At 48.6% G+C, this 15,680-nt stretch overlaps 2 protein-coding genes across 2 annotated transcripts; one reads left to right on the forward strand and one right to left on the reverse strand.

The window, feature by feature from the left end:
• Window positions 1-880: 880 nt before the first annotated feature.
• Window positions 881-1,405, reverse strand: AKAW2_11342A (uncharacterized protein; the record flags this gene model as incomplete). The annotated part of the gene is made up of 3 exons (XM_041683816.1): window positions 881-885; window positions 944-1,207; window positions 1,369-1,405. The coding sequence occupies 3 exons, from the start codon at window positions 1,403-1,405 to the stop codon at window positions 881-883; spliced, it is 306 nt and encodes a 101-aa protein (XP_041538062.1).
• Window positions 1,406-10,012: 8,607 nt separating this feature from the next.
• AKAW2_11343S (vWFA and PH domain-containing RING finger protein) lies at window positions 10,013-14,036 on the forward strand (the record flags this gene model as incomplete). The annotated part of the gene is made up of 5 exons (XM_041683817.1): window positions 10,013-10,130; window positions 10,609-11,088; window positions 11,151-11,835; window positions 11,888-12,817; window positions 12,872-14,036. 5 exons carry the CDS (start codon window positions 10,013-10,015, stop codon window positions 14,034-14,036), a joined length of 3,378 nt encoding a protein of 1,125 aa, XP_041538063.1.
• Window positions 14,037-15,680: the final 1,644 nt, after the last annotated feature.

Below are 15,680 nucleotides of genomic sequence, written 5' to 3' on the forward strand. Positions count from 1 at the left end.
GATTCTGTTATCTTCAACTTCCTCAACGGAGATGTTGGGAACAAACTTTCCCCTGCGGCTAGGCGGAATTCGGCAGGCGGCTTATCTAAGCCCGCTTCCCTTCGGGGCCGTCCGGTGTAGGGCCCCTGCAAACCACACAAACACCTGTTCTTTTCACGCCTGCTGCTTCTTTTATTCTTCTACTGGCCTCAATTCACTCATTCCCTTGATTCTCTCTCTCTACTACCGCTATCAATACACAGGCTCATCTTTCTCCCATCAATTGAGCTTGTCAATTGCGCCATTGAGCTCGTTACGGCGAACGGGCCCCTCTGATCGCCATGGCCAACCAACCACATCACTCCTTCGCTGTTTATCGGACCTTTGTTCACCCGATCACTGGCCAGACCGACTCTTAGCCTAAGGCACTACTGGGTTCCGTGTCTTTCCGAGCCTGTCTCAGCGTTGATTCAATAAAGGCGGTCACGTCCTCCCAGATAGTATGGCGACATGCGTGATAGCATGTTGATATGGGCACCATTACTACTGTCCCAAACTAGAATCAGCACATTTCTATCCAGCAGAAGTGATCGCGATGCATTAGCAATTGAACACCAGCGGTCATAAGCTGCCATCAAGCTCATGCGGACAAAAGTCCGAACACATGGTTTCCGAGCTAGGATTTATATCCGATAAGCGCAGCAGCTCACCGCGTCTATCTCTTGACACTGCCTCCAAATGCAAATGTGGGTGAGACGAAGCCTTTAACTGAGTTCGGCTCTCCAGTCAGCTTTGCCTCAGACAGCTTCGCCTATCCTACAATACCTGAAACAGACGCCGCATGCCTTGCATACATTCTGGCCCCATGCATACGGGTCTGTCAAAGCCACGATCACTACGACTACACTATGGCGGTGTTAGTTGGGGCCAGAAATAGAAGTCATTTATAAGTTGGTATACTTACAATACGAATCCTGTAAGACCCAGCTTGGGGCCAGTTCGTTGCGCCACGTGCTGCTCAGCCATGTGCGACGGGCCAGCAATCTGCATGACAGGCTGACACGATGGCTGATAGCCAACAACAATGGCCGACTACCCAACAGATATACGCGCAAGGATTCCAATCCTCTAGGATACCCATCTGCATGAATGCTTGCGAGATCTGGCCCATGATAGGGATCCTGCGGGAGCTTTGCATTGCCAGGGTAATCCCGCGATAGCCGATATTCTAGCATATACGCGATTGGTGAGAATTTAGCACACGGAGGAAGCTGGTCAGGCTTGGGACTGATGTCACACAACCTGGAGTCGAGCCCAGCAGTGATATAGGATCTGGATCTGATTCGACTGCTCCGTTGCGCGGAACGAGACAATCATGGTAGAACCTACTGTAGCGAAGCATTAACGGCCCGAGGCCTCCGATCATTGTGGGCTCGATTGCATTGTCGAGAAGTCATATGCGACTGGCTAGCTTCCAGCAATGGAACGTAATGAAGCAGAGAGTGATAAATGCGCCCCAACCGAGGGTGTATAACATGTAACATGTTCTGCGTAGCGTCAGCATCAGTATCCAGCCATGGGGCGAAAGTGTCATCTTCCGTCGGCAGAGGACAGGAATGCAAGTACAGCGCAGAAAGGAGTCAGACAGACACGACTCTGAATCCTAAGAGGCAGTGCTGATGTATATACAACTTCACACAGGTATTATAATGACGTTGACTACGACATCGGCCGATGACGCAGCCATAGACGTAGATCGATCCTCAAATCCGAGCATCAAAGAAATAGACGGAGCAACAACCTAGCGAAAGACCGTCGGCAGCATCTCAGCCCAAGACGGGAGCGACCCCCTTGCGAAACGTGGCAAGAGAAAGTGGATAAGCTGAAAGGTGACCCAAATTAAGAAACTATATTATTTTACGCACGGAGATGGTTCATCACGGGGCTAGAAATGGAAATCCAGCGGACCTTCCTTTTCCATCGGCGCTAGTTGCTTTTCCTGTGTAACCGGTTAGTACGTAAAATACTACTTACTATTCCAGATGGGAAGGAAGAACGAGCTATTCTCGATTTCTCAGAATCAGGGAGAGAGCAAGGCGTAGCAGGGCTGGGTGCATACACGGGAAAGTTGCGGATATATTTGGGGGCCAATTCCCGTCCAGTTACTTTTTTAATTGTTTAACCCGGAATTCCAGATTTTGGGTCAGCGGGTGAGATGGATGCAGATGTTGTAGATCATGGCCTGTGTGTGTGTGTGTGTGTATGGCCTTGACCCCAACTGGAGCGGTGTTGGTCAGTCGCAAAGTAGGAAGGTAACATTCTTACATTACCAGGATGATAGATTACTTGCGATTTGTAATTTTTGAACTTTCTTTTCGTTTTCATTTCCACACTCCTTCGAATGGAAGGGACAAAAATGAAACCCCATTAACTAGTAGCATTGAGCTGGAGAAAACAGAAGAGGAAAAAAAAGGACATACTGCCTTTTCTGGACTGCTGTCCGACGATAGTTTTCCTCCCTCTGACTCGGATACCAACCCTAATGGCATTCTGGGGTGTTCTAGAAAACCAGAGGCTATTTTCCCATTTGTCGTGTTCTGGGAGCTGTGAACTTTGTTCGTTATAGTGGGGGTGTTTCTCTTGCTGATAAAGTTTGGTTAGCGGGTTGAAAATGGGCTTGGTAAAGTATGTTACAATGGCGTTGTTACCTATGAATGAATGGTTGGTTTTCTTGGTATCGGTGAAATAATACCAACGTAGCAAAAGTAACATGTTTTCAAATCTTTCCTTGGTTAATGGGCTTGGGTGACACAAGTTCATTTAAGCCTTGGAGGATTTGTAATTCGCATTGCACGACATAGTCGATAGTTATTGCAGGTATTATGCATGCAGGGTGGTGTTGGTGTCACATTATGTCCTGCATGCCTGGGTCTTTTGTGTACTATGCGGGGAGGGGCATAGTCGGCTACTATTGCCCTGGGAAGAAGGGAATGAAATGAAGCCGTTTCTACTGAGCCAAGGAAATCAATATTCTTAATTAGAAGTTGTAATACGTAGGGGTAACAGGGATTTATTTGTGTATGAATATAGCCCAGGACAATTATCGGAGACTGCGGGGTCAGTTCCAACCTGACCGTGGCCTAGATCTGGAGACTACCATCATAGTATCCTCCAATCCTATGGAGCCCACGGGGCATAGGGCCTCGTCAGAGAGTTTTGTTAGGCTAAGTTGAACCTTACTTGGTCTTGTCATCAGTCAATGTTACATTGTCACAAGTCAAATTCTCCCTATTACCTAAGACATAGACTTAGCGTGCCCAGCCTTCATAGATGCCAATAGTGCGAATGATGAAAGTAATCTACAATGCCGTAATTAAGCAGGCATCATTGAACGAGCTCTACTAATGTACATATTGAAAGTTGACATAATTTGGCATCCCTATATCAAATGGAACCCCTCATATATCATCAACATCGCTGCCTTTCATAGCCCCAGCCTGTACCACAACACTGATACTTTGCTCCCTTCTCCATAACAATGGACACGTGCATTTTGCCGCTCAAAATCCCCTTATTTCCTACATAAATCACATACATAGGTGCACAGCATATTGTGGGTCAGACTGGCATATCTATTCCTTACGACCCGGAACAAAGTTGCGGACATTATCTCGCACCAGCGGACCATTATGCGAGAAAATGGTGCAACATGTTGAATCAGAGCGGGAAGGGATCATCTACTTGGTATGATCTACTGAAACACGTCCAGCTCGCTGAGACTGCTGCGTAATGAGTCCGGATGCAGACAACTGCGCGGTTTTATCACGGAGGCTTCGGGCTTGTAATAGTATTGTACTTAGTATTAAGGGAATCAATTCTCGAAATAATGTGAGTTGATTGACGGGGAAATAATAAGAGATCTGCCAAGTGATTATGATATCAAAAAGAATTGAGGGGTTGAGGTTGGCACAGTGAGGATTATGGCTCTGCTGAGGCATCAAGCTGTGTCGTTGAAAGCTGCTTGACTTATCAACCTATAACATGGCACAATGGTATACTATACTTTCTAAAGTGGTCTATTATCCTGGTTCTGTGTACACTGGAGGAATTAAGTAGATAAGAAGGTCATCACAGAAGTTCATACTGTTCATGGTCGTGACCGGACTACTTGCCACGGAATATCATCCATTGTATTACCTGCTGTACTGCTACGATTTTGCATAATTGATAAGTGACATTATTTTACTCAGTAAGTCAAATCAATAATCACAGATCTTAGTAAGTAACCACGGTGTCTGTTCACGGACATCTAGATGGCTTAGATCTGTGACAGAGTATCGGCCACTCCGAGGCTATAGTAGCACCATAATGGTATTGTCCTCTTGAGGGTTTCAAGTTGATGCATTTCAAATTAGTAAAACTAGTATCTAAGAAAATAGTACTTCTGTAACTGATCTTGAGAATACTTCCCGGATATCTAATGGTCTAGCCTACGTGTCCAGAATTACGATTAGTGCATGTGCTTTTCTCAACTTCCACACCGTCTACAGTTACAAATAATCCAGTGCAAAGAGATGAAAGAATCCATGTTCAAAAAACAAATAACATCGTAGCTAGACAGCGTAATCACAAGATACCATCCCACAAATCAACACCGAAATCTACAAAGAGTAAACAATCCCACAAACCAAAACCAAAGTAAAGTGCTGACCGAACATCCCTAAAGAACATACGATAACTACCCAGATAAACCGCTCATGATCGACACCTGACAGCAACCGCCTAACCCATTCAAGTCATCTCTGCGATTATAGTACTTACTCCGCGAAATCTCCTCCCTCAGTCCACCACAGCACCGCTCACCTAAACGGAAAGCGGGCCCGAATACTATGGGTACTAACCACCCAACCCCAACATCTATCAAAGTAAACTTCGAGTCTAACAACTTAGTCCGACAACTCGAGTCTCGAAAAAACCAGACATACTCCTTTAGCAATGACGTGCGTACTTTCGGCCTATCTGTGTTACATGTTTTCTTTCCCTCTCCCGTGTCCCTTTTTTTACGACAGCCCGCACAGTGGGGATGGGTTTATAGTTATCCAATCCCGCTGACAAAGACAGGGATTATGGGCAATGAAGGTATTTTGATTGGTGTTGAGAAATCTAGAATCAGTATTAGGGTTTGATGAATCCGCCAATCAATGCTTGGAATTGGCACTTTCAGACATGTCCATATGTAAGTAGGTAGTAGGTCGGGTCCTTACGGGGTACTCCGAAATGCACGGCAAGGTTATAGTAGTAGTAGTCTACCTACCTAATCTTGTACTCGAACCATGGTAGGCCAGCGACAATCCCGATCCTGGGTTATCAAACGCCGGAGGAATCGACTTATCTACGGAAGATCGTCGGGGAATCTACTTGCTTAGTTTCTTAGTGACAAGTTATAGTTATAGTTACAGTATGGGGGGTGGAATCTGGAGGGGAAAGCAAAGTACCTTGCGTCAAAAGATGGACTGTGCGGGAGTGTCAATGCTGCATTGGATACTACCTATGTCGGGAGCCGAAGTCGGGGTAAGACGAGTCAGTAAGTAACAGTAAGTGCGTAGGTGTCGGGACTCGTAGCATTCCGGGAAATGCGAAGCAGGAGCAGGAGCTGAAAAATGAAGCGTCCGTGCAGTAAGTGGCTACTGTATGCAGGTTTAATTGATTGAAGGATGCAGGTCATTGGACGTATGCAGAAATTGAGGACAAGAGAAAAAAAGAAAAGTAGGAAAATTGCCTTGTAAGTGGCGCTGCTGGGCAGAGGGGGGAGTTTTACATATCATAAACTTAGGGCACATCGGCCATGACAAGTCGCATCAATTCCAAGGAACGGATGCACTGCTCTACACTAGATTCTACTGTGTCCATCTGTGCGTCTAGTTAATTTCGTGTTGCCTGACAATGAGGACAGAGGTGATCAGACCACACCTAAAAGCAAATCCCGCAGGTGCCTGCATCGATGGGAGTGAATCGGTACTTTGTGTGTGTTTGAAACATCGAGTGTCATTTGGCCAACCTGACCATAAGGGGAAGGAGGCTTGGATGGCATGGTGAACCTAGTCTAGTCAGTAGTTGCTAATTTCTGCCCCAAAGTTGGATGTTGGAGGGGTGGTTTCACGATTGTTTCAGGGGATATATTGGATAACAAGAATACTATTACTGCCCGCCCCGGCATTTCTGTATTCTTCATACAGTGAGCTAGTAGCCTAGCTCCTATTGTCAATTACTTAGGGGCCGAAAGGAACGAGAACGAGAAGAAGCTAATAGACACCGTCAAGTCTTGGTGCGAGTGGTATTTTATTTCAGATATTGCAATGTGTCGGGATTACTCTTTCCAGCATGGTTGCGCCCGTAGTCATGACCCGAACTACGCCGGATAGAGTAGCGGATAATACGCCGTATTAACTATCAATTTGCAGAAAACGTCAGTCTAGATTAACCCAATACCACATGTACCAAAGCAGTTCTTTGTCCGACTGGTCCATTAACCAAGATTTGACCCTGGCCGTTGAAGTCATAAGGCGGATATTTGACCTGTCCAGCGCCATGATGGGGTAGGGTCAGGATAATAATCTAGGGGTTTTGGGCACTGGCAGGTGAGGGCGTCTCTCATCACCGACCCAAGACCCGTGCATGATTATGGGGCCAATGCACCCTTCTGCATATCATTGCGATAGTTCCTGAAAACTAGTGAGTAATGTTGGGGTCTTGTTGGGTAGTTATGTGATCTTGCATCATTATATTTATTGCTGAGGTAACACGGATGCGGGTAGTCATATTCAACTGCTAATTGTGGCCGGATCGTCCTCCGATCTGTAGGTACCATGTAAGTAAATATTTTTCCACTGTGCGCATGCGAACTGTGCCGTCATCTGAATCTGACAGCGCCCAAGATTGATTGTTGTGGAACGTGATCGCGATTTGGTTGGCTCAGCTTTGCTTGCCTTCTTGCCACGGTTCGCGGTTCCACGGTTGAGAAGAATAATGGAAAAGGCGAAGAAAATGGGCGATGTATCTAAGTGTCGAGGGACCGACCATGGTATGGAGTTGATTAAACAGCCAATCGGATGAAAGACTGACAGTTGACTCAGTTTTGAGGCAAAGAGCTTTAGAAATGATGATGGTGCACGATGCGCTTAGTATGGCGTACTAAGCCAACATACCGAGGTTGCCTCCGTGGTGGAAAGCCCGTCTCTAGGTATCTAGTGTGTCATTTTGACTATTTGGTCGGTAGGGACTAGTAGGATAATATTGCCACATCAACAAACGTATCGACTTTGACCTTGGAGGCAACTTCGGAAATGGCAGCCGTGTTCAGAAGAGAAAGATACCCGTCAAGAAGCCAGATCGCCCATGTCTAAACCCCCAGTTGGTGACTGAGGTTGTGCCGGGTAATCCCCAGAAAAGCCTTATGCTCCTTAGCCTGGACCAGAGAATCCTCTATTACGGCGCGAACCCTAGGCTGATCATCCGTCGTCATGAAATAGAGTTGCAGAGGGTAAGAGTCAGCGTGTTGGTTTTTCCGTTGTGATTACCTTGGATCTTGCTGACTGGGGGCTGAATCCTTGGGTCCGGTTCCATAGTCTCATCGATTTCAAGTGTACAGAGGGTTGGGGGTACAGCAAAAAGCATTCTATAGCTGTGCAAGGCAGTGGCAACACAGTCTGCACTAGCGGGCAACCTCTTTCTCTACCTAGTACGGACTAGGTATATTGCGACTGCCCGGTGTTGTGTAATATAGAGTTTTGGCAACATGGTATTATCCAATTTGATGATACGGGAAGGGACGAGACGATGTAACTCTGGGTATTTGGTTACCATACTCCGTACCGAACCTGCGAAGTTCCGATCGGGCGCAAGTGGGGAGAACCGCCACCAGCACCACGGTTCCTCCACAGCACATATTTTTGGACTTCAGCGCGCACCTTCCCTCAGGCAGCCAGCACGATGGTCGGTCATATTGATGATCGTCATTCAGAAGAATCCCCGCTTGGTGGCCACTGGCGCATAAGTGGATGGAAATATATCAGAGGACGTGCTGCTTCATTGTCCGTGTGGTGCGCTCTCCGTTACCTCCGTTTCTCCGGAGCGAAAATGGACCAGGTTCCTAATAAGCCCAGGGCGACTCAATGCTCTCAATAGCGATTGTGACCAAGTGGACTAACCCCCAAGTGAGTATAGTGCCGTCCCAGGGAACGCTGGAAGGGGAAGGGAGCGACCCGCCCAGACAAACTAACCTTTCGGGTGGAAATCTTCCACGGTGGGGATCCCGTTGATATGCAGCTGTACCGCTTGCCGCTTACGTATCCGGTTGAGACTCACTTTTCTACTGGATAAAGGGGAATAACAACACCGACGACCTAGAAGCTCAGGAGAAGCATGCCAACCGGACTTTCCGCTTGCTCCTTAGCTTACAGCGCTTGGATGGGACTCGATTTGCTTCCTCGTCATGACAGCAAACGTTCGAGGATCGACGGTCCAGTGCCGAGATTAAGGCCAATCGTTGCTGAATTGTGCAAAAGCACCAGCCTATCGGGATATCATTACCGGGTCCAACGAGGATCGCTATATATGAGTGTCAATAGACACGACCCCGATGTGTTATTTTCGCTGCTGATGGTCACTCAATGAGGGGCGTAATCCACTCAGACACCGTTCATTATACATAGCTGGCAGGCAGCCTTCAATAATCGACAGTGGGCATTGGAGCCTGCAGAATCCAAAGCCTCAGTGTGGCTAGGCTGATAGTGATGGTGAAAGAAATCTCCGATAATTGGCAGCAGATTGATGCAAAAGATAGGTCCAAGTTCCGTGTAGGGCATTAGCACTGAAGCATTTGACTGGACGGACCATTTTACCTGAGGATGCAAGGGATGGGAAAATGACGGGTCTCCGGGGGATTCAGACTGGAGTGAATAGTTAAGATATCTGTTGGATAGTTGATGCAACTTTAACCTGGAGAATTCTCAGCTCATATCTGACTACATCGTGGCTGCACGATGACCTCACGCCTTCCAAACCGGGTGATTTCTGTACCATATTTGCTCGCATTCTCTGAAACGTTAGTCCGAGGGGGTTAAGTATTTCCAGCATTTCAGGGGTAGTTACTCAGATACCTAGGTTTACCCGTACCGAGAGTCCGTCCTTTTGAGACTTGACTGTATCCAGTCCCTGGATCGGCCCCACTGCGTGGTTTAGTGAGCTCCAGACATCCATGGCTCGGCGGTCATGGCCCCACTATAGACCAGTAATCTCCAATTCACAAAATACGCCGATGGCTTTTCCTGTCAATACCGTTCCGAAAGAATTACCCCATTTGAAAGGAGAGTACAGGTCATGGAGTATGTAGCACTCGATATAAACCAGGATGAAAATAATTATATCTGGTGTGTGTTGTGTCTGTTGTGCAAGTAGTCTTTTAGACTGGTACTTGCTAAGTGGTAGTGGAAATAACCATGGTTACTCAGTAGGTAACAACGGATACTAAATACTACAAAATAATTAGTACACAAAAAAAGGTAAAGGTAGTATTACCATTTCTCGTAATACTGATCGCTCCGCCCCAGCGACTATCAACGGCTTCGCTGAACCGGCTCGGACGCCGTCGTAAAATTGTTCGCACCAGTGCGATATCTCCATCTTTTCCTGTTCCGCCTTCTCCTTTCCCTCTCCTCTCCCAGATTCTCGTCATCTTCAACACACCCTCCCTCCCTTTCGCTCCTCCCTCCTTCCCAGTCTCACGCGTGGCCAACCAACGTTTTTGTTGGTGATTCTCACTGCAGCCACTCATCTTCCTCCACTCTTGGTCAATCTCATCCATCCTCGGGGCGTTTCCCTCAGGTTCAACCCCCACTACGTCTTGACCCCCCCCACTTGGCACCCCTAAATAGTAAATCTCTCTGCTTGTTTTCTTCAAAAGTTCCCAAAACCTCCTCCTTCCTGATCCTGTTGTCCTCCTGATCCCCGTCAGGAGCTTCTTTTGCCGTGATCCATGTGGAAACATCGGCCCTCTCCCAGATCGGATTTCACGTCTGGGAATGACGATTCTTCTGGCCCTCACACATCCGAGCGTGGCAGCAGTGCTCGTCCTAAAAAGAAGTCTCCGCTCCGTAAGTATAGTGTCTCGTACTAGTGTTACTCTTGATTCTTCTTAACTTTCGGCTGCTGAATCTTATATTATTATTATTGTCCTTCTTATTCTGGTTATCATTTACACTTTTTTGCCCTTTTCTTTCTGTTTCTTCTGGTTGCTGTCTGCCATCCACTCTCCTTTTCCCTCCTTATCTCTCTTTCTTCTACTGTCTCTCCTCTCTTTTGCTGGAGCTGCACCCCCGTTCTTTTCCTTCTTGAGCTCTCAGGACTTCTTTTTTGTCCCTTGTCCATTACAGTTCATTCATTGCTATACCCTCCTTGGGGTCAGCACGTGAATTAGAAAGTTGACTCATTCTTCCAACCTTCTACACTGGTGTTATGTGAGACGACTGCATTGCTTTGTCTTTGCTGTCGTCCGTCTTGGCCTCTGCGATTTACCTGGCCTCCCATCTCACTTCATCACCACTGACCGTGACAAATCCGATTTATTGGCAGACTTCTTTTCTAATTCCAAATCTCGTTCGCCACCTCCTGCACCCCGAACCTTCACCTATATACCACTAGAGCGCCCTGAAACCGGCTACTCTGCTCAAACTGCCCGGTCTCGCGCCCCCTCTACCACAGCCAACTCCGTCTATTCCAGCCAACAAGACCCCGGCTGGCCGTCTGATTCCCACAACTCGTCGCGCGTGTCCTTCAACTCCAGGTCAGGCAGGCCAATGGCGGGCTTAATGGATGTTGACCGCACTCGGACGCGGAGAGACAGAACGTTCGTCGGCACTGAGTGCGCTATCTGCGACGAGCCACTGGAACATACCTTGCGCGGTGAACGTGTTCTCCAATTCTCCTGCACTCATGTTTCACATGAAGCCTGCTTCTACGAATATATTCGCGAATTCGAGGGCCAGTACTGCCCAACATGCGATGCGCCGTTAGGGCTTGATACTAGCCGTGGGGGAAATATGCTGGATCTCGGTAGGTCTTCTCTCCCTTGCAGGGATCGGAATAACGGTTATGCTGATCATTACCGCATACAGAGAAGCTCAGCAATATTGTCCGCTCTGTGACTAGTGACGCTGCGACTCATCGAAGTGGCATGTCTAATCTTCCTCCCTGGGAACCTGTTCCAGCTCAAGCACGGCGGCCCAGTGATGCTGGAAGTCATGCAGGAAGCCGGCCTCATAACCGTGACAGTCGGGATACTTACGTCAGACGCGACAGCCGCGACAATAGCAGCCACCGCGAACGGGTCGAACGTCTGACCATGGGATCCCGCCAACATCACTCGCGGAACGGAAGTGTTGCTGGTTCATCGGACTATAATGAGTCGCATCAGCATGCCGCCAATGGAAGACGCCATGATTACGACGTGCAAGCTATGGAGTCTGACCTCAGCCCCCGTCCCGCCGTCACGAAGAATCCCATCCCGGCACCAACGGTGACAATCCGCAGCGAGTTCCCGACGCTTAATCGCTCACGCCAGCAGCAGTCTTTGACGTGTCTGATAACGGTGGAAGTGCCTGAGGGCAGCTGGCAGCCCGATGCAAGCGACCTAACTGCGAATGGCAAAGACCAGCCCCAAGACGAACCTTACGGCGCAATGCGTTTCCCCCCAAACCAGGAGCCGAAACCAGTACCTTATGAAAGCCAGGAGAACCTGGACGATCTGGCAGAGGACCTGCGGAACAAGGTGGACAATTGGCACGGCCTGGAATTCAACCGGTAGGTGACTCAATTTGGCCGTTACAAGATTGCAACGCTGACGGAAACTCAGATTCGGAAAGCTCCGCTTGCACGGCCACATGAGTGTGGGGAAAGACCGTACCTCCTGGCAGGAACTGGAATGTTATCTCTTCGGAGAAATGCTTATCTGCGTCAAGGAGAAGAAGAACACCCAGCGCCGTCCGTATGACGATGAACAGTCTAAGCCGAAGCCAACCCGGTGCACCTTGAAGGGTTCCATTCTCATCAAGAAGCACCTGAACAGCATGGAAGCTGCCGCAGACGAGCCTATCCTTGCACTGAACCTGTCTGTCAGTGAGCTTCCCTGCTTTTACCTTCGTTTCCCGAATCGCAATCAGTTAGAGCTCTGGCGCCGTTCCCTACTCGACCTCCATCCCATTGAGAGCACGTCTCCAAACAATGATTACGACTATGATAATTCTGGCGCAGAGGAGGAGGAATACCGGAACAACCCAATCAAACGCCAGGCCTCGATCAACTCGTCTTACGGGGCAGCCCGATCAATCAACACGGCTATCACAGACTATACGAGCATGGGCAACGAGAGCCCAGCGCCATCCATCCATATTCCTCTCGACCTTGTAGTCGTGATTCCAGTGTCTTCTTCCATGCAAGGACTGAAGATCACGCTCCTTCGAGATGCACTAAGATTCCTCGTACAAAGCCTTGGCCCTCGCGACCGTATGGGACTGGTGACGTTTGGGTCTAGCAGTGGAGGCGTCCCAATAGTGGGAATGACCACCAAGTCTTGGGGTGGATGGCCCAAGATCCTTGAGTCCATCAGACCTGTCGGACAGAAGAGTCTTCGTGCAGATGTGGTCGAGGGTGCTAACGTGGCCATGGACTTGCTGATGCAACGAAAGTCGTCGAACCCCATCTCTACCATCCTTCTGATCAGTGATACATCCACCTCCGATCCCGATAGCGTTGATTTTGTTGTGTCCAGGGCTGAAGCTGCCAAGTAAGTTATTCTTAATCCTTGGCCCAATGGACGATTTGCTGACGGTGCTTGCAGGGTTAACATCCACTCCTTCGGCCTTGGGCTTACCCACAAACCGGACACTATTATTGAACTCTCTACTCGGACTAAAGGCTCATACGTCTACGTGAAGGACTGGATGATGCTTCGCGAGTGTGTCGCTGGTTGCTTGGGCGCACTACAGACTACCTCCCACCAGAACGTGAAGCTGAAGCTTCGTCTACCCGAGGGGTCTCCTGCCAAGTTCGTGAAGATTAGTGGAGCTCTGCATACCACAAAACGTGCTACTGGCCGTGATGCAGAGGCAGCTCTAGGAGACTTGCGCTTTGGCGACAAGCGTGACGTTCTGGTCCAGCTTGTTATACCTCCCGACAACTCCACGCAAGACACTACGCCTCAAGATGCCTGGGAGAGCCTGGTGTCAGGACTAGAGGCACTAGGGGGTATGTCTGATGGCGATGATCAGCGTGTGGCGAGCGTTGAGGAGGTCCCCCTGATCCAGGCAGACCTGACCTATGGTGACTTCCTGCGGGAAGGCCATCTTACTCATTCTCCAAGACCGTCGCTTTTGGCCATTACTATGCTTCCACCTAACCCGAAAGCCAAACCTGGTCGCCCGTCTAGCCCACCCATCCCTCCTCATCCATCCATCGTTCAACGACGCATGGAGCTTCTGACGTCCGACATGCTGACGCGGGCCTTGACCTTGGTGTCCCGTGGCCAGCATGACCGTGCGCAACACTTGTTGACCGAGACTCGCAGTATCCTGAAGGGCCTGGGCAAGGGTGGTCTTCCTCCTCTGCCCCCCGGTGCCAGGCCAGCGGGTACCAGCGACTCCGGTAGCCGAGCAGACACTCCTACCTCTTCTTCACCCAAGTCGTCTATGTTTGACGGTCACTCGTCGGCGGCTTCGGATACGGCGACCATCACTTCTGTGTCTGCAGTCGATGGTCAGACCATGACGGCGTTGGACGCAGACCTGCAGTCGGCGCTGGAATGGATCAACCATCCTGCGGTATTCTCCAGAGACTCGCGCAAGGCTGTGTTGCAAGGCATCGGTGTAATCTCCTCGCAAAGGGCCTATACTTTCCGATCGCCGTCTGAGGCCCACTGGGCCCAGCGTGTGGCAGGTGTGCGACGCCTGACCGAACGATCCAAGGAATGGCGCGAGACTGGAGACGACGCGTTGACTGAAGAGTAAATGTGATGACTCTTCCAGCTGTTTATTCCTTTCATCTCGGATGCGGTCCAAGTCCCTCCTTCGTTTCTTCCGATTTCATCGCTTTTACATCTTCTCGATTATGATACCACTCTGTTCACCACGACTGTGCGACATGATACCACGGTTTTGATTTTTGATTATTTTTGTACATCTAATGGGACCTTATGTATATAGCAGGTCCCGGTATTAACTAATAGGCTGTTGGTATATGGGTTGGATTTGAATGATTTACGGCTCTTGGGATATGGGTGGCATTCATGATGTTTTCTGTACTAGTCTACTCTCAATTCAATAATCGGGCGATGCATTTGAGTTTAATGATTCTTCCTATGCTGTAGTCAGACCCTCAATATCATTAACTATAGGACTCGTGCTGACCAGTCAACTGGCCTACGTGATGGAGATCACCGCAGTGAACTTACCCGGAGTAGTATATTAGTACTCTGCAGGTCCATACTAGACCCAACTGATTCCCGGATACAACTACTCCATCATGTGATACACTAATCTGTCAATACTGACACTATGATTGATCTAAGTCTTGACACTTTTTAAGCACACACATGAGTCAACTCAGACAACACACCAGTACCACAAAGCTCTTCCTTACTATATTGATCAAGGGATTTCTCAATACTAACCTGTCCGCAGGGTAACATAGCTGTATCCAGTTGATTGCGCTTTATGGGTAATGCTCTTATTATGTGGGCTATTGTGCGCGCGAAATAGCGTATGGGGTGATTTATGCTTTGAGGTATGTGGGAAAGGTTACTATAGTGGGGTTAATTAGATTGTATTTGATGGATGAAAATGAGGAATGTCGTGGTGAGTAGGGTAGGTGTGATTGTGAAGGGTTGATAGATGGGATGGATGTTATTGGGGTGTTGGTAGAAGTGAGATTGGGAAAAAGGGAGGGGGTGGGGTATATGAGATGGTCCAGTTGAAAAGTTATGGGCGACAAGAGATAGTAACACTGCTGACGCCGGGTTCAGTCTCTTGAACTTTTCTTCTCCTAAGGGTAGACTTGATTATGAAACTTCTTGGTCAGCAAAGAACTGGGAATACTTATGGACTGAGCTGAACCCGTTGATGTGGCTTGATGGGGCACTGCTTCGCAGGATAAATGAAACAGTAGCTGCAATCAATCCAGAGACGACCCGGTCCTGACGGTGTGTGGGAGGGAAAAGGCAAAGTTGTTTTGGAGGTAGCTTGAGAAGGACCCTCTGGGTGTGGGTTACCAATTGTGCAAGGTGTACACATGACACCGGTTGAGGATAAGTCTATGTTTATGCTTGAGACAGGAAAGAAGAAAGGCTGAAGGGGTAAGTTGGGAGGGGTAAGATGTTATAAGAGAAGTACTTTACTCACACTAACCACCGATAATGCACACCTATGTAGTATGGACAAGACGTGAGATATGCAGGAGAGTAGACAAGGCAATCTTCTAGGCCATGCCGAAGAGTGACTGGAGTATTGTAGTAAATAGAGTCGTCGAACATACTTCGGTTCCTAATATGAAACCCCGACACGTGAATGTATAAGGAATGAGGGGTATACATGGCGGACATGTGTTTGTGTGATATCCTGTGAAACCAAATCTGCACTTCGTGGGCCTGACTGAAG

Source organism: Aspergillus luchuensis, chromosome 1 (genome assembly GCF_016861625.1).
Source record: "Aspergillus luchuensis IFO 4308 DNA, chromosome 1, nearly complete sequence".
NCBI lineage: Eukaryota > Fungi > Ascomycota > Eurotiomycetes > Eurotiales > Aspergillaceae > Aspergillus > Aspergillus luchuensis.